The 22,243-nt window shown below is 49.3% G+C and overlaps 1 protein-coding gene across 2 annotated transcripts; it reads left to right on the forward strand.

Annotated features, from left to right (window-relative positions):
• Positions 1-986: 986 nt before the first annotated feature.
• Positions 987-18,336, forward strand: UBAC1 (UBA domain containing 1). Of its 2 annotated transcripts, none has more exons than XM_066200961.1 (10): positions 987-1,362; positions 5,052-5,172; positions 5,389-5,462; positions 6,200-6,307; positions 6,868-6,985; positions 7,607-7,715; positions 8,857-9,088; positions 9,737-9,823; positions 10,521-10,659; positions 12,946-18,336. In XM_066200961.1, exons 1-10 carry the CDS (start codon positions 1,225-1,227, stop codon positions 13,059-13,061), a joined length of 1,242 nt encoding a protein of 413 aa, XP_066057058.1. In that variant the 5' UTR covers positions 987-1,224; the 3' UTR covers positions 13,062-18,336. The 2 variants fall into 2 exon arrangements, with proteins under 2 accessions (XP_066057058.1, XP_066057059.1); XM_066200962.1 differs by having other exon boundaries at positions 988-1,362; positions 6,883-6,985.
• Positions 18,337-22,243: the final 3,907 nt, after the last annotated feature.

Raw genomic sequence — 22,243 nt, forward strand, 5'->3', positions numbered from 1 at the left:
AGCCAGGGAATTTGTGGTGTGCAGAGAGAGCGCGGCCAGCCCTTTTCGGTGGATTGTGCTGGGATTTTTGTTGTTGTTGTTGTTGTTGTCGCCGGGCACAGGCAGATCCTGGTGCTTCCTGTGGCTGCTTTGCAGAATTCCCCGTCCAACACAGCTGGGACAGATGTGACACAACTGGGACAGATGTGTTTTGCGGCTGTCAGAGGCAGACGCCCAGGGAATTTACGGCTTTTAATTTAAATGAACAGGTGCTTTAAACTCGTGAAAACTTTGCCCCGTGACGCTCGCTAAACCCGAACCCAACTGACTGGGCAGCTCGGCGAACGAGCCGTAGGAAATTACACGGTTTGAACAACGCGTTAAAAGGTTTAGTAAGGAAATACCGAAAGAAGTGACTCCCGCTGGGCGGGAGTTGAGCGCCGCGGGGAAGGACGGCAGCGGGCCGCGAACCGGCGGCCCGCGGGCCCCCTCTAACGGCCCGCGGGGGAACTCCCGCCGCCCCCGGCCGCTCCAGCCCGCCCCGCTCGGGACGGCAGCATCTCCCCGGTGCCTCCCGGTGTGCCCGGGCTGTCCGCGACCCCTCAGCCCTGCCCGAGCCGCCACAGAGACCCCCCGAGCCCCGCGGGGCGGAACTACAACTCCCGGCGTGCACCGGGCGGCGCCGCAGTCCCAGCGCGCCCCGGGATGGGGCAGAGCAACCGCGATCCCACAGTGCATCGGAGCAACCCCATGATGACTGCGGCGCGGGGGAGCCGCTGATAAAACGGTCTCTGACGTCGTTAAACGCCATTAAGTGTCGTTAATCGCTTGTTGAAGGTTTATTAAAGGTTCATTAAAGATTGAAAACCTCAGCTGCCCGCCCAGGGGCGTGAAGGGGTGGAGTGGGGAGGGGGTTCTATGCCTTTACTTCCGGAGGAGCCCACGGGGGTAGAACTACATCTCCCAGCATGCCCCGGCGGCGCCCGGCATTTCCGTTTCCGATCGCGGCGGGAGCGCCGCCGTGTCCCCCCCGGAGGGACGGCGGGGCCCGGGTGGTGACACCGGCGGTGACAGCGGGCAGGGCCGGGCCGGCCACAGCCACCGCCGCGCTCCCCGCGCCGCCCGGGCCGGGCCGCCGCTCCCCCGGGCCGGGCGGGGTCACCTTCATGGGCGGCCGGGAGCGCGGGGCCTGCTGAGGCGGCGGCGGAGCGGAGGGACCGGGACCGGGACCGGGACCGGGAGGCGATGTTCGTGCAGGAGGAGAAGATCTTTGCGGGCAAGGTGCTGAGGCTCCATGTGTGCACCATGGAGGGCGCCGAGTGGCTGGAGGAGGTGGCCGAGGACACCACGGTGGAGAAGCTCAAGGAGCGGTGCCTGAAGCACGTAAGGAGCGGGGAGCGGGCTGAGCCACCGGGAGCGCCCGAAACTCCGCGGGGATGGGGCTGGAAATCGTCAGGGAACGACTGGAATTAACAGTGAGGGGAAAGGAGAGATGTCCCGTGAGCAAAACCGATTTTTTTTTTTTTTCAACGCCCTGTAAATGGTTTTAAAAAGAGGAGAAAAAAAAATCAGCTCAGGTGAAGAGGTGACTTTGTGTCCTGGTGTGATTTTCCCCCCGAATTACGCGAAACTGCTCCGTGTAGAAATCAAACCCCCTTTTGGCGAGTTTTGTGTGCTGGTAAAGGAGGATTTGGGCAGAAATCCCTCGGGAAGGTTTGGTTACAGGGTTTGACGTGTGTTTTTCAGCGGTGTCAGGGATCCCCGGCTCCTGCCCGTGCTCTGTGAGCTGCCGGGTGTGAGTTGGATTCCAGCCTGGTTTGTTTCTGTGTCCGGACAAAGAAGGAAGGTGGGAACTGAGGAGGAGAAACCACCTGGTTTGTTAAAACCTTAGCGCAGCCTCAGCCTGTGCTGGCACTGGAACAACTGAGGTGTGTTTTGGGGGAGATAAAACCTCTTCTAACACTTTCTCTGTGCTTTAAACAGAAAGATCTTGATGGAGGTGGCCGGAGGCTCAGTGTGTGGAAGGGAAAAGGTGCCCAGCGCAGGCAGAACACGGACTCTCGGTGTGTCAATGCTCTCAGAGCCCCCGGGCTGGGTTTGGGAGCTCAGGCACGGCCGGGTTGTGCTGTCCTGACTGACAGCAGCAGCGTGTGACACGGTGACCCGGGGCCAGCACTGCCCGGCCTGGCAGCTGCACTCCTGACTTTCCTGCGTTTCTTCCAGGGCAAAATCTGGAGCCTCAGCTCCTCCCTCTGGCACCACAATTCACTAAATCACATTTATTGCTGAGGTGGGGTTGCCTTTAAAGGCTTGTAAAGATTTTTTTTTTTGCATCTAGGAGAAGATCCCTGTAATTTGTAGCCACTTAACTCCCGTTTGAAGAGTTAAAGGTTTTATTTCCTGGGTGAAATAAAGGTGCCCAGGAAACCTTCCAGTGTCAGGGAGAGAGGGATGGAGTTTTACAGGATGAGGACACTGACAGAGAGCAGGTTTAGAGGCAATTTGATAACTCGGGGTGATATTTGATTTCAATCTCTGCTGCTTCGTGCAAAAATCCATCCTGGGGTGGGTTTCTGTAAACATAATGGATAATAAATAGTTTATGGAGGGGGAAATAGACCTGGAAAAATCCTGGCTCCTGCTCATGGACTAATCTTGATAACACCTTGAGATAATTTCTGCAGGCACCTCTTCCAAGAGACTGGTGATTATGTCCCTGAGATCATTCTTTTGCGAGGCAGAGGGAGATGTTAGTGACAGGTTGCAGCTGGGGAAGTGGCCACTTTCCCCTCCATAACCTTCAAATGCTGGCTGATCTCTGAAGTGCTACTCTTGATGTCTTTATTTTCCCCAAATTTGATGTTTTGGGGTCTTTAGTTAGACAAAAAAAAAACAAACCTCTCCCACTTTCCCCCCCCTTACCTGAAGCATTTGTCTAAACAGATGGTTTAAGCCACCCGAGTTTAATAGGAGAGAGTGCCAGGGCTATTTTCAAATGTTTCTCTTATTAAAGAAAAGAAAAAAAAAAAAAGCTTTGTTTTGTATTTTGAAACAAGCAAAGCCTTGTGGTTTACCAGGGTTCCAAGCTTTGCAGGAGGTGTTTGGCATCACCAGGGCTTAGGATTTCAGCAGTTGCTCGGGCACCTGTGACAAATGTTTGTCCCCTGCTGGGCAGAGCAGCCTGCTGGGAGCTCCAGAATTAAAAAAGAAAAGGTGAGAATGAGTAAAGGCACTTCTGGTCAGGTGTTTTTTGGTTTTTTCCTATCTCCAGGGCATTTAAAATGTGAAGATAAACCAAGGGTTTCACCCAGCAGCCTCTTGGGTGACTGCAGTGCCCCATTATTCTCTGCAGTTGTTATTAAAGTGAGAAGAAGAACAGGGAAATAAGAATTGGTATCCACAGAACTTTAATTTTTTTTTGCTTAAACTTTTACCTGATTAGTTTTATGATCAATTACTGCCCACATTTATTATGTGATTGTGCCCACATACTCCTTTATGGGGAGATGGGAACAGGGCTGTGTGCCCACCCCAAACACCCCTCCCAGCTGCCCTTTTCAGCTCCTCTTTCCCTCAGGATGTGGAAGAGGAATGTTCTGAGCTTGCAGAGATGTTGCACTGCTGTCCCCAGGCATTTTGGGCACCTTATCAGATCCATTACAGGAGGTGCTCCCAGCTGTTAATGTGTTCCTTGGCCTGGGTTCAGCACTTCATGAGCTGGAAGGTTCCTGAGCAGCTCCTGTTAGACAAAGCAGGGCTCAGATATCCTCACCTCAATCTCACTGAGGCATCAGAACCAAACCCAGAGGTTCAGCTGAGGGGCTGGAATAAGCCCTGTTGGAATCAAGAGTGTTTTGTTTGGAAAAACTGCAGGGAGCTGAGCTTCCCTTCAGTTGCAGTCGACAGGAAAGGTGATGAGGGACTGAAAAGGCTCCTTTGCAGGAGGGTGGTGATGAGCAGCACCAAATGCTCCACCTAAATTAGGGATTTCAGTGGGATTTCTGGGAATGGCTGTGTTGCACAAAAGGTGAACACTCTCCTCTGCAGACATGGTGGAAGTGGCTTGGTAGAAACATTTAGAAGTGTCATTAAAAGGTGTTTGCTGTGAGCAGAGCAGGCAGGGTCAGTATGAAGTGTCTTGTTTTGTGGTGAGGACAGCAGCAGCAATTTCAGGTTGTTATTTCTAATTTTGCCTTGCTGGAATTGGAAGCACTTTGCTTTTCTTCCTTGCACTCGAACAAATTGGAAGCCTCTAGATGCACTGATGGAATAATGTTCCTGAAATCTTTCACTGAGCATCTGGAGCCACTCTGGTGTGAGGAGGAGGCAGCTCAGGGCCTGTGTGAGCACTCTTTTTTTAGGATTTGAACTGATTTCCTGGTGAATTAATTGACATGCAGTTTAGAGTTGCAATAAGGGAATGGGCACAAAAAAAAAAAAATTCCATTGTATTCTGATTACTTATGGTTGAGAGGAAGAGCTGTGAATGGAACTTTAGTTCAGCCCTTTCAGCAGGAACCCAGGTTAGGGCTCCAGCAGCCAAATCTCTTGATTTCAGCTTGAAACAAGGTGCAGAAACTGTCCAGTTTATGGTCAGATAAACTAAAATCACTGCTGGCAGTGCCTTGTTTACTCTGAGAGTAAATAATAATTATAGGGTGAAGCAGGGAGTCTCCTGTTTGGACACTCCAAATGAGAGCATGCATCATTCCAGCCTTCCCTCCTGTAAAGCACTGCTGCTCTTGGTAGATTTGCATTTTTCCTTTGTGAAACCAAGAGTGAGGGACCTCAGTGATCAGAATTGCCACAGCAGTGGGTCCTGGAGCATCCCTGCTTCGCTCCAAATCTCCAACGCTTCCAGAATTTAGTGTGAGAGAGATGCACAAATCCACTCACACAGGCACAAATCAAACCTCATTTCCTTCAATAAAATGCTTTATGTGCACTGACCTCTGGCTTGAGCTCTTGAGAAGCCAGGAAATGATGCAGAGTTTGTGTGTGGAGAATCCTGAGTGGTTCACCGGGAGCCTCATTTCTCTCCTCTGACCTGCAGTGTTTATTGTCTCCTGCAGTGTGTTCCTGGCAGCTTGGAGGATCCCAAAACTGTGACACATCATAAGCTGATCCATGCTACTTCTGAGAAGGTGCTGACAGACACCAAAACAGTGTTGGAGGAGAACATTCAGGACAGAGGTGAGATTGTCTGCGTTTGAGACTGTCGAGCAGGAGCTTGGGTTTCACCTGGCAGATTCCAAACCTTTTAAAGATTTTTCTCTCCGCTTTGACATGGGAGGCTAAATAAATGGAGCTAACACAAAATTCACCTCCAGGGACAGTTGAATTGGAGGGATATCTTGCAGGAGGTGCCCCCCCAGCCTCTCTAATCCCTGGCAGTTCCTTCTCTCACAGATGTGTTGCTGCTGGTCAAGAAGCGAGCGCCGACGCTGCTCCCCAAGATGGCAGATGTGGTTGCAGAGGAGAAGGTGAGTCTGAAACACTTTGGATTAACTGATTTGTTGATGGGATGTGGAAGGGTTAATGTGATGTACTCTCCTTGGAGAGGCAGATGCTGGCAGTTAAATTCTACAGGAATTGCTTCCTGTTCCTTCCAAACTTAGAGGAGGCTGATTTTGCATTTTTAGCTGTCATTCTGTGAACGTTTGCCTTAAAATAAGACACGCAGATACACTCTGTGAAAATGTTAAAGATTTGATCTTTGAACAAATGTCTAATAACTAAAATACACTTCAGCAAGTGCCTTAATTTGTTAAAAAACCCAAAGTAGTATGTTGGCTTGCTGTCAGGTTGTGTTCTGCCTTTAGCTCTGTATGGCTTGTCACCCTGTAACCAGCCTCTGGAGCTGGAATGTTGCCCCTCACTGTTTTATTTTGTTTTATTGGAGTCGTTCCTGAGGGCCAGGATGGTGTTTATGCATGTTGATGTATCACATAAACTCAGAGGCCTGCAAGTTCTCTGGGATACATCACTGTCCCTCTTCATGCTGGAATTTCCCTGCATGTTTGGATGTGGGGACTGAAGGTGGGGCAGCCCAACAGGCCCAGCTGAGCTCTGTAATTGCACGATGACCCTGGAGCTGTTCATCCACGGCATTACAAGTGACAGAGCACTGCTTGGCGTCCTGGGGAGGGAAACGAAACTCTGTGCTGTGTTCTCTGTGGCTAATGGGTTATGAAACCTGCTCCTGTTCCCTTCCCTGCAGAGGAAGCAGGAGCAGAAGGCTCCCGACAAGGATGCCATCCTCAAAGCCACTGCCAACCTGCCTGCCCGCAGCGTGGACCGCACCGTCACCCACCACAGCATGAGGGATGTAAGTCCTGTGTCTGTCTCAACTCTCACACCAACGTCCAAACAGGCTGTTTGATATTGATGTGTTTTCTCTGAATGCAGTTCTCTTTTCTCTACAAGAGAAACTCAGATGTCTGTAATGTGTGTTAAATAGATTAAGGTTTAGACGCAGCTCGTGGTATTTAGTGACGATAAAATGCCATCCTGAATTACGATTTAAAATGTTTTGTGTTGTGCTTGGAAAAAGCCTCAGAGCATATTCAAGATCTGGCAAATGTGAAGTTATGGGGTTTTATTTCTTCACTCTTAAATAATTCAGGAGTTTCCTGAGGTTTATTTCCTTTTCCTGACCACAGCCCTTGGGGTGTGGCAGAAATAAAAGGGCATTTCTGCCCAGGAGCTTTTGCATCCATGTAACACTTCACAGGAAGGTCCCAGACCTCCTGAGAGACTAAACAATGAAAATAAAGCCCTAATAGTGCAACTTTGTGTACAGAGGACCAGGCTGCTGCTGCGTTACTAACAATAGATACAATAAAATTCACTGATGGCTGGTAACTTCATGTCTAAATGCTTTGACAGTTTCCTTTCTTGCAGTTCCAGACAGAGCTCCGGAAGATTTTAGTGTCTCTCATAGAAGTTGCACAGAAATTGCTAGCACTAAACCCTGATGCAGTTGAACTATTCAAGAAGGCAAATGGTATGAACATATCTTTGGAGTTGCTAGTTCAATCCTGGGAATTTGGTTTTGGAGTGTAGGAACGGGCTCAGAGTGACGTTCAGATGCTGATGTGGCAGCAAAGCTGCTGAAAACTTTGTGGCAAGAGTTTCACCTTGTGGATAAAAGTCACGGATATAAGAGGTCCCTTTGGGATGGGTGAGAAGTTCCATTTTAAAATTGTTAGTAGGGGTGGTAAGCAATAGTTGAAAATTCACAAGGATATAGTAAAATGAGGAGGAGTGGTGGTTGTTGATTGGCTTGGTGAGAAATGCTACAGCCAGATCCAACGTATTTTCTAGAGGAATGCTGAATAGACCTTCAGTGAATCTCATATATTTAACTGTGTGGGAATCCCGTGGTCGTGTGAGAGTTAGTGGCCTTTTGTTTGAGATCTTGAGCACATCTGGACAAAGTCTTTGTCCTGGAAGAATCAATCTGAGCCGGAGCGAGCTGAGTGCAGCAAATTACATGATGAGGTGGCAAACTGGGGGCAGAAACAAAAGGAGGGACGGGAGAGAGAATGGGGGGTTGAACTTCACACATGCCATTCCATTGACAGAGGGGTTTTCTGTGAGCTGTGTTTTGTCTGTGTGTGTGCAGCCATGCTGGATGAGGACGAGGAGGACAGGGTGGACGAGATCGCGCTGCGCCAGCTCACCGAGATGGGCTTCCCGGAGAGCAGAGCTGTCAAAGCCCTCCGGCTGAACCAGTGAGTGCTCCAGCCCCCTGCCTGCCACTTGCTGCTCCTGCTTTAACACACGTTTGCATCTTTTGGGTCTCCTTTTATGGGTCACCTCGGTCGAGGTTGGAGAAAGAACTCCAGGAAGTGCTGCCTCAGGCACAGTGCAGGTGGCACAGGGAAGGGGGATCAGGGCTGGATGTGCTCTGCAAGGTCTGTGGGTCACAGGGCTGCCACTGTTTCCAAGTATCAAACTCACTTTTTCTTCAGCTTTCAGAGTCAGGTTTTACAGAGGAAAGGGCAAACTTAGCCCATCCACACTGGCCTTTCAGTAGAAATATACCTTGTGCTGATCTTTTAAAAATTCCAAGAATATTGTGAAGTCCAGAGAGCAGCTGCAGTAAAATCGGAGGTTATGTATTTCTTCTCGTGCCCCAAGAGCAGCCAGCTGTACTGCCTCACTCCTCAGAGGGGTTTGTTAGGCCATTCTTGGGGATAGAGTCCACAACACATTCCAGTCACACTTTTCCAGTATCTCAGGAAGACTTTCTCCCCTGCTGTCCTGCAGCTTTCATGTTGTAACAGAAAAGCCAAGTAGGCAAAGGCTTTCCCTGCCATGAATATGCAATAATTCCTGTGTGTCAAATGGAATTACACATGCCTTGAACCGTTGTTATCTTTGCTTTTCCCTTTTTACCTGTTGGGAAGAGGTGTTTGGGAGCTCCGGGGATCCCTTGGCTGGAGCAGTTACACTGCACAGCAGGTGATGGTGTCACACCATGGTGTTCTCCTCCCTCTCCCTGAGGAACAGAACTCTTGGCACCTGAGATGTGGCCCCAGTGCAAATTTGGAACATGCTTTGTTGGCACTTCTGTCCACAGTTGCGAGCAGCCAGTGCTGCTTTGGGAAACAAAGCAGATGCTGCGGACAGTGAGGTGACTCCCTCAGAAATGCCTTTTAAAATCTGGGTTGCAGGTCCAAGCTGGACTGGGAGCATCTCTTTCCCTGGATTCAGAGATAATTCAGAGAACTGAGGCGCTCAGAGTTTCGCTCCAACACTTTATTTATGAGTTCTCAGGCACTAATTAACCTGCAGGTGCATCCACCAGGGGAATAAATGAGTCCATGTGGAGCTCTGGTGTCACAGGAGCGTTCCTCCCGTGTTTTCCAGCATGTCGGTGACCCAGGCCATGGAGTGGTTGATAGAGCACGCTGATGACCCTTCTGTGGATGCTCCTCTGCCAGGCCAGGCTCCTGCAGAAGCCCCAGCTGAAGGTGCTGCCTCCTCTGCTGAGGCAGCTGCAGGCCCCAGCTCGGAGGAGGGCGGGGAGGAGGCCAAGGATGAGCTGACGGAAATCTTCAAGAAGATCCGGAGGAAAAGAGAGTTTCGTCCTGACCCACGGGTGGGTGCTGCTTGTCCCCTGGGGAACTGATGGGACTGGGGGGGGAGGTTTGTGGGCACCAGGAAATCCAAATAAATGTTCAGTTAATAAATGAAATGGGACCTCTGGGTAGATGGGTGTTGTGCTGGCTTGGCAGTATTTCAGTGGAGGTGTTTAAGTTCAGGGATTTTACTTCAGGACCGTTGTCTGGGTATGTTTGTCTGAATACGTCACACTCACCAGCAGTGTAATAAATCTGGGAGGTGAAATTAAAAGGGGTGAATAAACCACAAATGCACATCAAGGTTGGTCTGTCAGTGAGATGTGAGCAAGAGCTTTGTGACAGGAGTTCCAAAATGAGGGGTTTTTCCCTCATTTTCCTTCTCTTTCTTACCGCAGGCACACTTGCTCTTTGCCTTGCATTCAACTTCCAATGTTGAGGGTAGGAGCTACCATCACTCCTAAGATTTTTTTCTTCTTCCATAATAAAGTCACTTTTGATACAGAATATTTGAAAACTTTGTCAATAAAATTACCGAGTGCTCTGCATATGGAAGTAATGAGAAGGTTCCACCTCACAAAAAGCTGTGCACAGAAGGTGAAGGGATCTGATTGCTCTCGTTTCTGTTGTAAATATAACATTTCTGAAGCTGTGGGGTTCTTCTCCAGGCTGTCATTGCTCTGATGGAGATGGGATTTGATGAAAAGGAGGTGGTGGACGCACTCAGAGTGAACAACAACCAGCAAAACGCAGCCGTGAGTACAACGTCCTTCCTGCTCCAAGGATTCCACTGATCCATTCCACTGATGCTTCTCATCCTTCAGCTGGATCATGTTCTGATCTGTCAAAGTCAACTCCTGCTGAAGATTCAGGAGCACAAATTCTCCTCCTGGAAATTGGATACACAACTGGAATGACTACAAAGGGTTTGGGCTCCTCAGAGGAGCTCGGGGTCTGTGAGGCTGAGGCTGGGTTTGCAAAAAGCTTTTGAGAAACTCCCTCAGCACAGTCTGCAAAAGAGATTGTGCTGTCATGAGGAAAGAAAAGGTATTCCCGGGGATAGGGGCTGGTTTAGGACAGGAATAAATGATCCAGGACACATTCAAGCCATGCTGTGTGTAAATTACCATTTGGCAGCAATGCTTCCACAGTTTCTGGAATCAGAAAACAGGAAGTTTTTCCAGGATTGATTAGTCCCCTGCTATATATTAAGGAAATTTTTGTGGACACAGGTGACAGCCAGGGAATCCTCTCTTCAGTATCCAGTGCTGGCTACTTTTGGAGAGAGGATATTGGGTTGGATGATACAAATGAAATGTGTGAGAAGAAATGTACAGCTCAGGCTTTAACTGGGAGAGGGAAAAATATTTTTAAAATGCCACATTAGCAAAACTTTTGAGTAGAGACGCTTTGGTTCTAATGAAATCTGATGTTCCTGCTGGTTTCTTTCAGTGTGAGTGGCTGCTGGGAGACAGAAAACCTTCTCCAGAGGACCTAGATAAGGGCATTGACACCAACAGCCCTCTCTTCCAAGCCATCTTAGAAAACCCAGTGGTACAATTAGGGCTCACCAACCCTAAAACTCTACTAGGTAAGTCCTGTGTGGGTTCCCTGCTGGATTTGCCAGGAAATCAAAGCAGAGATGGTGATGGCAGCCCCCTTTGGGGAACTGGGGCAGCTCTGGGGCCTTTTCCTCACTTGCAGCAGCTCTGCTGTTTGTTTGCTTCATCCTGCAGCTCAGCTGAACCCAGAGCAGAGCCTTGGGGCTGTCCCAGGAACGATTCTAATTCCCCAGGATTACACTTGCTGAACTCAGACCTTTAATAGCTGCTGGCTGCAATGCTTTTGTGGATTTAGGAGACCTTTTGTGTGCTCCCTTTGGCCACGGGGGGAAAAATCAGGAATGTCTGTCTAGAACTCTGATTATTTCGCAGAGAAAACAAGGCTGTCTCCTGCTGTGCAGCTCCCTGCGTGTGGGGCCTGATCACTGAGACAGAAGGGAACTTGTGGAAAGGTATCCAAACAAGGAGGCTGAGCTAAGGCTTTGCCTGTCAAAATGGGGATAAAATGGGAAAACACCCTTCCCCTTGCTTGGGTTTGAGCTCTGTGGTAAAGTCTGTGTGCTCAGGGGCAGAAAGGCTGTGGGCACAGCGTGTGCCCAGCTGAGGAGCCTGACAGAGCCTCAAATCCCTGAGGAATTGCTCCTTTTGACAACACAGAACAATGACTGGCTCTGTCATGTAGATATAAAAACTTTTGCATTTCATCTTTGGCTTCAAAACTTATTCAAAGCAATGCCTTTAAATAAAGGCTGCGTGCACAGCTCATTCAAGAGAGCCTTTAAAAAAAATACTACTTTAAATGTAATTAGGAGAGTTTGCAAGCCTTTAAATAATTCAAGAGCAGAACCTTCCCACTCTTGATTTCTGAACAAATGGTCTCTTCATTTCCAACAGGGGTTCCACACTGCAGCTCCGAATATAAATAGAAAATGAAATGCCATTATAGGAGCTTGTGGAGCTTGGATGAACATCAGAGGATGTATTCCTAATGATACATCTGCAAATTGCTTATGTCACAGGTTTTAATAATGAGGGTTTGCATTTAATGAGCTCCTCACAGAATGTCGATAAATCTTTAGTTTTCAGCTTGTGGGTCTGTGTAAAAGAAAATAGTTCAAGTGCTAGAAGGGGAGATCTGGATTTTATTTTGGGCTTTCCTGGAGGCAAGTTGCATGACCTTGAGCAAGGTATTAATGAGGAGCCTTTCAGAGGTGCTGGGCACTTCCAGCTCCCACTAATGGCACTTGAGCTTTGTGCACTGACACTCCTGGGAAAATTAACCCTGACCTTGGGCCAGGCTCTTACAACACTGACTTTTTGGTGACTCTGCAGCTGCTTTTTTTGTGCCATTCTGTGATGACTGGCTGCAAATATCCAGAAGCCCAGCTCAGTGGCTGTCAAAGGGCTTAAATCAGTGCCTGGCCCATTCCTCTGCCAGATTTGCAGCTCAGCTCTTGCTGGGTGGCTCCTTCAGCATGAGTAGAAGAGTCAAAACTGGAAACAGTAAAAGAAAACACCAAAAATGCAAACAAACAGCAAAGCTTACTGTAAAGACAGAATGTTAATTACATGTTTGGACCACTGTCCCTGTTCAGAAATGGAGGTGATTTTTCTGCACACCAAACTTTTCCCCTTCTGCCTCCCTGACCTCCCTGACTCTCCAGACACCAGGAAGGAGGAACAAGATGCTGCTGCTTCCCTGGTGGCTTCAGGAGCCTCAATTAAAATATAAAAGTGCTGAGATTTGGAGGCTTAAGGGGCTACACTTGGTGCTGGCTCTGTGCAGCCTTTGGCACATCTGCTGCTGCTTCTCCTGGCTTGATTTCCTCTCCAGAGGATCCATGGGGCAGCCAAAGGGCAGCACAGGGAACAGGCAAAGGCTTTCCATGAACTGTCAGGGAGGAAAAGGACATTGGTGCAAGATACCCAGGCTGAGATGTGGGAAAAGCTTTGGTCAGAGGAGTGGAGCTGCAGGAGAGTGTTCAGGAATGGATAAATTTCATGGCATGATCCTGGAGACCGAGGCTGGACACATTTGTTAAGGCTTTACCTTTTCAACCCCACGTCCTTGAGGTTTTGTGGGCTGGCCTGTAATCCAGGCTGAGTATTTAATCACTGTCTGCAGTGAATTCAGTGCTGAGAAAGGAGGAAAGCACAGAGCCTGTAGCATCATCCCAGGCTGTGGACCCTTGGGAACGCCCAGCGTGCATCCCCACCATTTCTGGGCACTCCCTTTGAGCTGCAGCTGTTCCTCACTGTCCTGAAACCTCCCAGACATTGAAGGACTAACACTTGGACTCCCTTTTTCTTGACAGCCTTCGAGGACATGCTTGAAAACCCCTTGAACAGCACTCAGTGGATGAACGATCCCGAGACGGGGCCGGTGATGTTACAGATCTCCCGAATCTTCCAGACGCTGAATCGCACGTAGAGAGGGAACTGCCAGTGCACTGTGCCACTTCCCCCTGCCCCTCACTCCCTCTCCACCTCCACAGGAGGGTGCCTGGATGGTTGGGAAGGGGTGGAGGGAAGGGGGGAGATCCTGGCTGGAGAGGGTCTCTCACCACGAGAGCGTTTCGTAGTTACGGCCAACAGGAGTGAGTTGCCTTGTGGATTTTAGTGTTAGTGGAAGAGGTTTGAGGATTTTGTTTATGTTTTCAGGTATTAGGTTTAAAATAAAGTATATATGTAAAAACAAAAAGAACAAAAATAGGAAAAAGGTTTTGTGGAAACGCTTCAGAATCTGATTGTGGGAAAGAAATATTGCTCGTTCAAAAGGCCTGTGACAGTTTTCTGGCCGGTTTTGCCAGGATCTGGCTGGTGTTTACAAAAGGTCACTGACCACTAGCATAGGATATTAATCATCTCCATACAGTATTAATTTATGGCTTTTATCAAATTGCAAAACTGCTTTTTTAAAAAAAAAAAGAAATTTGATTCTTAGGAAATGGTTTTTAAAAGCCCAAATCTTGGGAGAGCAAGCACGTTTCTATCCAAGCTTGTTTATCTGGCATCCTAATTTAAGCAGAATCATTCAGAGATGGAATTCTAATAAATAGCATTACTTTTTCCTATTTATTTGCTGCGTTAGTGTTGTTGCAGTCCCACTGGGGTTGTCCTTGCAGGAGCTCCTCTGTCAGGTACCATAAAGGTGCAGGATCTCTTTTCACCACAGAATTCACCACATCAAGGCTTGGATTCCCAAGTGGCTGCAATTCCTAAGCTCACACTCTGCCATATCCCATTGCAAGGAGGGATATGTTCACGTAGTATTTTTTTTTCCCCCATTTTTATGTGCACAGAGTTTTGGCAAGGGGCTTGTTGAGGTTTTATTCTGTTTACATAAAAAAAAAAAAAGCAGCTGAATTGCATGTGAGGGGTTGCTGGTGTTCTGTAAAGCAGCAGAAACACACAGGTTTTTTATCTTGTTTAAGGTATTTAAAGCATGCTTGAAATTGCTATCTTTGAGTTAGAAGTGGGTTTTCTTTATACTTATTTTTACCATGGTCATACCAAGGATGTCAGGCTGGGTCTTTCCTACTTTGCCAGAAGACTGACTTGAGATTTCAGAGAGGATTTCTGAGCTATTAAGAACAGAACTTGCTGTGAATATCCAGCTGGTGTTTATCACTGGGCTCTGCAGGTGTTACTTTTTTAAGCAGGCTGCTAAAAAGAAGGGGGTTTATTTTCAACTTAGTGAAACATGATTGACATCTGTCATCATCCCTGCCGTGCCTCGTGCTTCACAGCCCTGCAGGAAAGGCGGAAGAGGCAAATCTTGCAGAAGAAAACCAGGTGGAGACCCTGTCCTTAAACAGCACAAAGGTGTCCTGTCAAACAGGGAGCTCCTGAGCAGCTCTGCGAGTCACACTCTGAGGGGTGGGAGGGATTTATGCGCAGTTGGAGGTTTTTTCCAACAAAAATGCAGCAAGATGCAACCCGAAACCCTACGACAAGTTTTGGCCTGAACTTGGCATCTGCTCTGTGCTGTTATGCATCTGAGGCACTGAAGTTGCCAATTTCTCATAATTAATATGAAGGGTGGGGAAATCAAAACAGCCTGAGATTTTATCTTGTCTTATTATCCCAGGATTCTTTTTTTTTTTTTTTTTTGTAATTTCGTATTAAGCTTTAACAGCTGATGACTGCTGAAATATTTACTTCTACATTTAGAAATTCCAAGCTTTATAGAGATGCTTCTTCTGTTCAAATTGGACAGTAAAACCATTTTTTGTGGGCTCTTGCTAAGAATAGACTGACAGCATGACATGAAATTATAACCTTGTCCTGTAACTGAAGCCAGGAGCCTGATCCTGCACCCCAGTGAGCTCAGCACAGCTACTCATGAGTAGCTGGGACTGAATATTGTGGTCTTAAAAAAGGTTTTGATTTTTTTTTTTTTTTTGCTTACTCCTGAAGCTTTTTGCCTAATAATACCAGAAGATTCTTTTACTTGAAGCTCTTAAATATTAGAGAGAAATGTCCTTCTCTACAGTCAGGATCTGGTTAATATTCCTTTTAATGAGTGTTTTTTAGAAGGCAAAGTTGGGAAAAAAACTACCCTGTAGTTTGATGGGAGGTTTTTTTGGCTTCTGAATGGATAAGGAGAGGTTCAGACTTAGCAAACAGATCCTTTGGTGCAGTTGTGGCCCTTGAAGAATGTAAAGGCTTGGGAAATGCTGGGATTGATTTCAGGAGTCCCTGGTTGGACCGTGCAGCTCAGAGGGATAAAGGTGCTCAGAGCTGCCTCCCTTGGAATGCCACTGAGCTGGTTATAGAGTGTGGGGAAAAAGCATCAGTAAAACAAACTATCCTCATGTGATAGAAGGTGAGGATGCCCAGGTTCAGCTGCAGCAGCTGGGAGACCGTAGGGATAAAGGAATTCTGCATTTTAGGATGCTGGGAGGCTTGAGAAGATGTGGTTATTTCTGGATTTTGTTATTCCACAGCTGAGGTGTTGTTTGGGATGGCTTTAACAGAGCCCTGCTTGTCTTGTGAGAACTGAAGTTTGCGGTGGCCAAAAGCTGAAGGAGACCAGAGTTTAGGAGGTGTGGTGTTTGCAGCAAGGCACAGGAGTTGATTTAAACCCACCAAAAACTTCCCTGAGGTTGAAGGGATTGATGAAGACATCAGTGGTGAATTACACCAGGGGTTGTGTCCCATCACCCCAGGGGTGGGATTGCTGCTTCAGCCCAGAAAATGCAGAGGGGAGTTGAGTCCACTGGGCTTGAAAAGGCTTGGCCCAGTTTTTAGAAAACCTGCAAAAAGTGAGATGTCACCGCTCTAGGGCGTGCCGCCGTGGGGCACAAGGAACGTGTGTGACTTTGCCTGGTGAGGAACTGTCCTGTCCCTGGCTGCAGGACTGGGGGATCTGCTCTGAGGGCCAGAGAGAGATCCCTGAACACACGGGAGAGATTTTTGGTAAATAAAACCAGCAGGTTTTGTGAGGAAAAACTGCTCCCAGCAGTGAGGATTTACAGGCTCGGGTCCTGTGCTTGCACCTCGGGTGTTCAAGTTCAAACCAGCACAGACGTGTCAGAGTTAATTTTCTCTTACCGTGGTCAGGGGAGTATTTGGAAGCCTGAGAGATGGAGCAGGAAGAGGATGAGGTGGTGGGTGACTAACAGTGTGATTCTTACGGTTCCTGTTCTTTGCCCCATTGGTAGCCAGACTATCTTGTACCTTTTGATGTTGCAGGCCTCTTGCAAGTAGCCAGCTATTTATTGAAATATATCTAACTTAAAGTTTTGTCATCAAAACACTGATATTTTTAATGGCAATGTGCTCTATGGAAGTTTGTTCTCAGGGCTTCGTATTTACACTCTCCTTTTAGGGGGATGCATTCAAAGGGATGTATTTGGGGAAAAAAAAGGCCAGTGGCTGCTTTACAGCTTGGACCTTGATTGTCCTGACCTGTGAGCCTGAGCTAGTGTAACCCTCCTGCTGAACCTCCCTCCCTGGCCCAGCCCAAAGAATCTGCCACTCCTCCTCTCCTGGTGAGCAGGGACATGAGTCTTCCTTTGGGATTGCTGCGTCCCTCTGTGGGAATGGTCACACGGGGTGACCCCGCTGGGCTTTGCGGCGTTTCAAGGACGTTGGTGTTGTCCCTGCAGGCTGGAAAATGGACTTGCACAGTTCCCAAAGCAGCCATCAGGGCGTTCCTCCTGTGGGAAGGTGTGAGGTCCTCTCCTGCACGAATTCCAAGACCTCCAGCTCGTGGCTGCTTCTTGGCAGCCCCTATCACAGACCTGACCCAAACCTTGACCCTCCCCACCTTTCTTTCCTCCTCTCCTGGAACTAAACTCCCATTTCAGAGATTGATTTTCATATCCAAGCAACTCTCTAGTGGTTATTGAAATCCTTTTTAGTTAGGACTGTTACAATTACCTTTTTTTTTAGGCCTTCACACCAAAATAAGCATCGCACCAAACGAATGTATAGCGACACTGTCAGCAAACATTGCCTGTGGGAGAGGCACAGGTCACTGTGATCTCTGCTCCGGTGGCAGTTTTCCCAAAGGTTTGTGCACAGGGTGGCCAGTGTTTCATCCAAAGTCATCGCCCTGGTTTTCTACTTTGAATAATAAATACCGTTTTTATTAACGAACAGAACAGCGGCACTTCCAGCTGGTATTTCCATCCTGCTGACAGTCCTGGAGCTTTGGGGCTGGAGATCCTGCCTGGATCCCCCTCTCTGGGGCAGCTCCTCCTCAGAAGGATTTGTGCTGGCTGTGGCAGGGCAGTGGGGGGCAATCCCCACCTCCCTGCACGGGGTGTTACATCCAAATGAATGTTCTCATGGTGGTTCTCACCTCCATCCCCACATCCAGGTGTAGCAAAAGGGTGGTTTTTTTTTTAAAGGACCTCTTGCCCTAGATTTGAAGATCTTCGATGCAGATCCTGTTTGCAGCATGTGAACTTCAGTAAATGTAAATGCATTAAATTCTTACTGAATTTGGGTATAGTTTTATATCGGGCTCTGGGGAGAGGGAGGAAATTGGATCACGTTTTAAACGAAGCCCCACAAACCCAAGTGTCTCCGTTGCAGCAGGTAACAGAGGCCTGTAGAGATTTTTAATTTGCATATTTTTATCATGGCTTAATGAACTGTACACGAGTGTGATTTGCTACCCAGCACTTCCCACGAGGCAGCACCAGTAAAATCACGTCGCAAGGTACTGACTTCACGTTTTTTTTTTCGTTTCACCTGTGTATACAACAATTAGGTACCACGTAGGATAACTTTGATCTGGCTCTGATGCCGGTGTGTGGCATGCACAGCTCTTCCTAAGGTGTAACATTACTTTTCTGAAGCTTAAACTAGGGCAGACGTCCCTGAGCCTGTGGGATTCGGGATTCATTCTGGCCACGCTCGCCTGGGTGGCTGACCTCTCCCTGAGCAGGAAAATCAGCAGGATTTGCTCCCTGCAGAAATCCTCCAGGCCAAAAGCGAGGAATGCTGCTAATTTGTGATCATTTTAAGCAGTTGCTGTTGTGTTCTGAAATATATTCCTGGAAGTCAGGGAGGTGTTGGCAAAGCCAGACCTGTTCGGGCTGGAATTGTTTCGTGTGGAGACGTGGAACCCACGGCCAGGGCTGGAATGAATGCTGAGGCTTTAAACCTGCTCACACATAACCCCAGACACTGATGTTGTGTGTGCTGTACATTTATAATATATCTTCAAAATAAAGTTTTTTGATTTATTACGAGGTGTTCGGAACCGTCATTTGCAGGAGCAGCAAAGGTTTGTGCATCGGCGTTGTTCAGTGTTCCTTGTACCTGCAGGTTGCTGGAATTGCTTCTCAAGAAAGTGGGGTGTGAGAGCTGGTCATACAGAGTTTGTGCAGGAAATCCTGGTTCAGCAGCTGGTTTTGCACCTGGAAATTTTTGCTCTATTTTTCAGCAAAAGTTGCACTTGGGGAGATTCATTGCAAGGGCTTTGTGAAACACGACCTGGCGATCCCCGGGGATGTTGCGATGCCATTGAGGATGGATTTATCTTGGCAGTTGCTGACTGACAAATTGGAGTCTTTTCTTTCCCAACAAGGGAACCCTCATTAAGGAAAACAGCTCCAGCAAGCAGCAGCTGGTAGGATGCAGCAACTTGCACGTGATGTAACCAAAATTCCCATCTGGCTGTCGCGGTGCCAGCGCTGCCGTGGGAGATCTGGGAAGCACTTCCAAGCCTTGGCCCCCTCTGTGGATGCCTTGGAGGCAGCTGATGATGGTGTAAAAGTGTGAGCTTATTGCTGTAAAGGAGAGAGAATCTCTAGGAGTTTGTTTGGGGTTTTTTGGCAGTTGGGTTTTTTAATTAATTAGCATTTTCTTCCACGTTCAGGGCAAGGAACCTGCCAGCAGCCTGTTTATTTAGCAGCTACAGCAACTGCTGAGGAGTTCAGAGTGATTCCCATTGTGTCCCCTGAGAGATGGAGGATTAGCGTGTGAGACATCAAAATGCTGCTTGCTCAGATCACGTTGGTAGATGTGGCGGTGTGAAATGCAGGTGGTTTTGGTGCCAGGCCTTAACTCAGATTTGCTGTAATGCGCAGCTCGGCAGCACGACAATTCAAAGGTCCGGCTCTCCACTAATTTAAAATTAAAACAAACAAAAAAATTACCTTAAAGCAGCTTGGGATGTATCACCAGATGATGACACTTCTGAACCTAAACTGGTACAGCAGGTCTGGGCAGAAATCCACACCTTAAAAACGCAGAAGTGCTGCTGTGTGAGTGACAGGCTGGGCTGTAATCGGCATGTGTTTGGCAGCTCCCGGTGCGCCCTCGGCGCAGGGACGTGTCCCGGGGTGCTCCAGCAGGGATGAGGAGCAGCTCCAGCCCGGGAGCCGCCCCCAGCAGGGCCCAAATCCATCATAGAGGGCAGGGAAGGGAAGCACAGGTTGCGTTGGGCTGTGGAAAAGCAGCTTGGTGTGGGCAAGGTGAGCCGTTGCTGACAGCACAGAGCCGTGGCAGGAGTTGTTCCCAGCCCTCCATGGGTGGTTTGCCGGTGCCATCCCAGCGGTTGGGTTGGGTTTTCTCCTTGCCTGTGGTCTCTCTCTCCCATGGATTGGTGGTCATGGTCACGCTGCCCCATAAAGGAGCAGAATGTTGTGCATTTGCCCATCAGCTCCTCCTGGGGAGGGTTCCAGCAACTGCCCAGAGAAGCTGTGGCTGCTCCATCCCTGGAAGTGTTCAAGGGCAGGCTGGATGGGGCTTGGAACAAGCTGATCTGGTGGCAGGGAGTGGAACAAGCTGGTCTGTAAGGTCCCTTCCAATCCGTTCTGTGATTCTGTGAAACAGATGGAAGCAGCAGATGCTTCCCCCGGGAGCTCCTGTGCCCTGACAGCCCAGCGAGCTCAGACCAGGCTGCCGTCCCCTTGGTGACAATCCTGTCATGTGCTCTCTGCTTGATCATGCCTTTTTTTAAAATTGATTTTATTATAAGAGGAATTGGCCGAAGGAAGCAGCAGCTCTGGAAGCTGCTGGGGATGGTTTGGTAGAGGCAAATGGGGTTTGGAGCAGAATTAAGGGAGAAATTACTTTCTCTTGTAATTCAAAAGCTTTCACTTCAGCTGCAGGACTTGTGAGCTGGATGTGGGTCCTGGAAAATAGCTGAGGAGAGGGCAGGGCTGCAGTGTACGTGTGTGAACTTGGTCTGAGTGCCAGCGAGTGTGACCTGAGCTGGGACACGGCCCGAGCCCTGCAGATCCAGTGTCACCGGGAATTCAGGCACTGCTGGGGCTGGGGGAGGGACTCCAGTAACTCGAGATGTGCTGGACCAGAGCACGCTGGACTGAAATAAACCTGGAGAGGTGACCAGCTCTGTAAGCCAGGGCTGTGATTCAGATGCCTGGCAGAGGAGCTGGTGCCCGAATAAGAGGCCTGAGCTCAGAGCTGTGATGCCAGGGGGTCGCTGGTGGCTCTGGGTGCTGGGCTCCAGCAGCACATCCAGCTGTGGGCTGCAGGTGGGATGCAAACCCTGCGTGGTGGGATCCTGCCCCAACCCTGCAGCCCGGGATGCAGCAGTGCAGCTTCCCCTGTGTCACGGGGAGAGTCCCAGCTCTCCAACAGGTTTTGTTACCCGTCCATCAGCAGTTGCATAACGAGCTCTCCCACTCTGGGAAGAGCAGCGTGTGGAGCAGGAGCTGGTTCCAGCCTGGGCCCTGGGTGCACACTGTGAGCAGAGGCCTCGCTCCTCATCCCTGTGAGGGCTGCTGGAGCCTCTTGGGGCTGTGCAGGGGTGTGGTGGCTGCTGCTGCACCCTGAGACTGAAATATTCATGGTAGACTTGCCGTGCTTATGCATGATGTGGTTTCTTGGCTTTTATGAGCTGTAGCTCGGGCACAAACCACATTTATGGAGCCATGAACCTCTGTTTGTCCTCTGAGGAAGGGCTGCTCCCCAGGAATCTGTGCCCAGGAGTCCTGTACCCACAGCAGCTCCCACGCACCCCGAGTTTGGTTGGATTATTTATTGAGCTCCTCCTCGATGTGGCTGTGCAGGACAACCCCTGGTAGTGTGAAGCCCCAGGGCTGTGCTGACCCTGCTGCTTCAGCCATGCACAAGCTCAGCCCCTTTCCCGCTGTGCAAGGGCTGGAGAGGAGTTCTGAATAACTCTCTGGATTTCTTGGCACATGGGATTAGATTTTTCACTCTGTCCCCATGGCCTCAGTTGGGATGAGGTGAACTGGTCCCCCAGAAGCCCCGCACAGCTCCTCCATGAAGTGTCCAAGAGGAGGGAATAGTTCAGACCTCCAAAATCATCCTTCAGAGAACACCAGCTGGCTGTTCCCATGCTGTTGGATCGGTGTCGCAGCATCCCTGCTCCATCTGTGTTTTCCCCTACACAGGAGCTGGTTGCCAGGCTGCCTGGGATGAATCACGGGGTGCTCTCTGCCTGTACCCCCCTACTCCTGGCTTCCTCACAGACAGGCACTTTCCTCCCCTGCTCCCACACGGAAACATTCACCGAAAAAAAAAAAAAAAAGAAAAAAAATGCACAATCCCCCCTGAAATCTGTGCTTTGTCCTCCAGTGATCCTTCCCCATCCCTCCTCTCTCCTTTCCTGTCAGCGACAAGCAGCAGCCCACTCCTCCTGCCTGCCCCTTCTCCCCACTGCAACAGCGCCGTGCCTGGTGCAGCCCCATCCCAGAGTGGTTTGGAGTGTCTCCATCCAGCCCAGGCGTGTGGCAGCAGGACAGAGCCTTTCCCGCTGGAGCCCTGGTGGTGCAGCTCTGGCAGCCACGGGCGTCCCTGGTGCCGTCACTTCCCGGGCTGAGCAGTCACTCGGATTCCCGTGGGTTACCGTGGGCTGTATTTATAGTTTGCTGGGCTAAAAATAAAAGCCCTGAGTGTTGGGTTTCCTGATCCCAGCCTCATGGAAGGAGGGATGCCCTGGAGCCCCCCGGGAGGGGTCTGGTGGGGGGTGTTGCCTGGGGCTGGGATGCCTTGGGGGCCGCTCCCATGGAGTGTTGATAGAAGTTGATTTTTTGGAGATGGTGTAGCTGCTGCATCGCTGGCTGCTCTTGCTCAGCACAGAGCCTCGTGCAGGACTCTCATCCCACTAAAAATACTTCTTCTGTCTCATCAGGCTCAGTCCAACAGAGCCTGTGAGTG

Source organism: Chamaea fasciata, unplaced genomic scaffold (genome assembly GCF_029207755.1).
Source record: "Chamaea fasciata isolate MVZ Bird 193981 ecotype frontalis unplaced genomic scaffold, bChaFas1.0.hap1 SCAF_20, whole genome shotgun sequence".
Classification (NCBI taxonomy): domain Eukaryota; kingdom Metazoa; phylum Chordata; class Aves; order Passeriformes; family Sylviidae; genus Chamaea; species Chamaea fasciata.

Excerpts from the sequence above, each read along its gene's own strand:
- UBAC1 (XM_066200961.1), top strand. The coding sequence starts at position 1,225 with ATGTTCGTGCAGGAGGAGAAGATCTTTGCGGGCAAGGTGCTGAGGCTC. Across the intron at positions 1,363-5,051 it reads AGGAGCGGTGCCTGAAGCAC|TGTGTTCCTGGCAGCTTGGA; the intron begins GTAAGGAGCGGG and ends TGTCTCCTGCAG. Across the intron at positions 7,716-8,856 it reads AAAGCCCTCCGGCTGAACCA|CATGTCGGTGACCCAGGCCA; the intron begins GTGAGTGCTCCA and ends CGTGTTTTCCAG.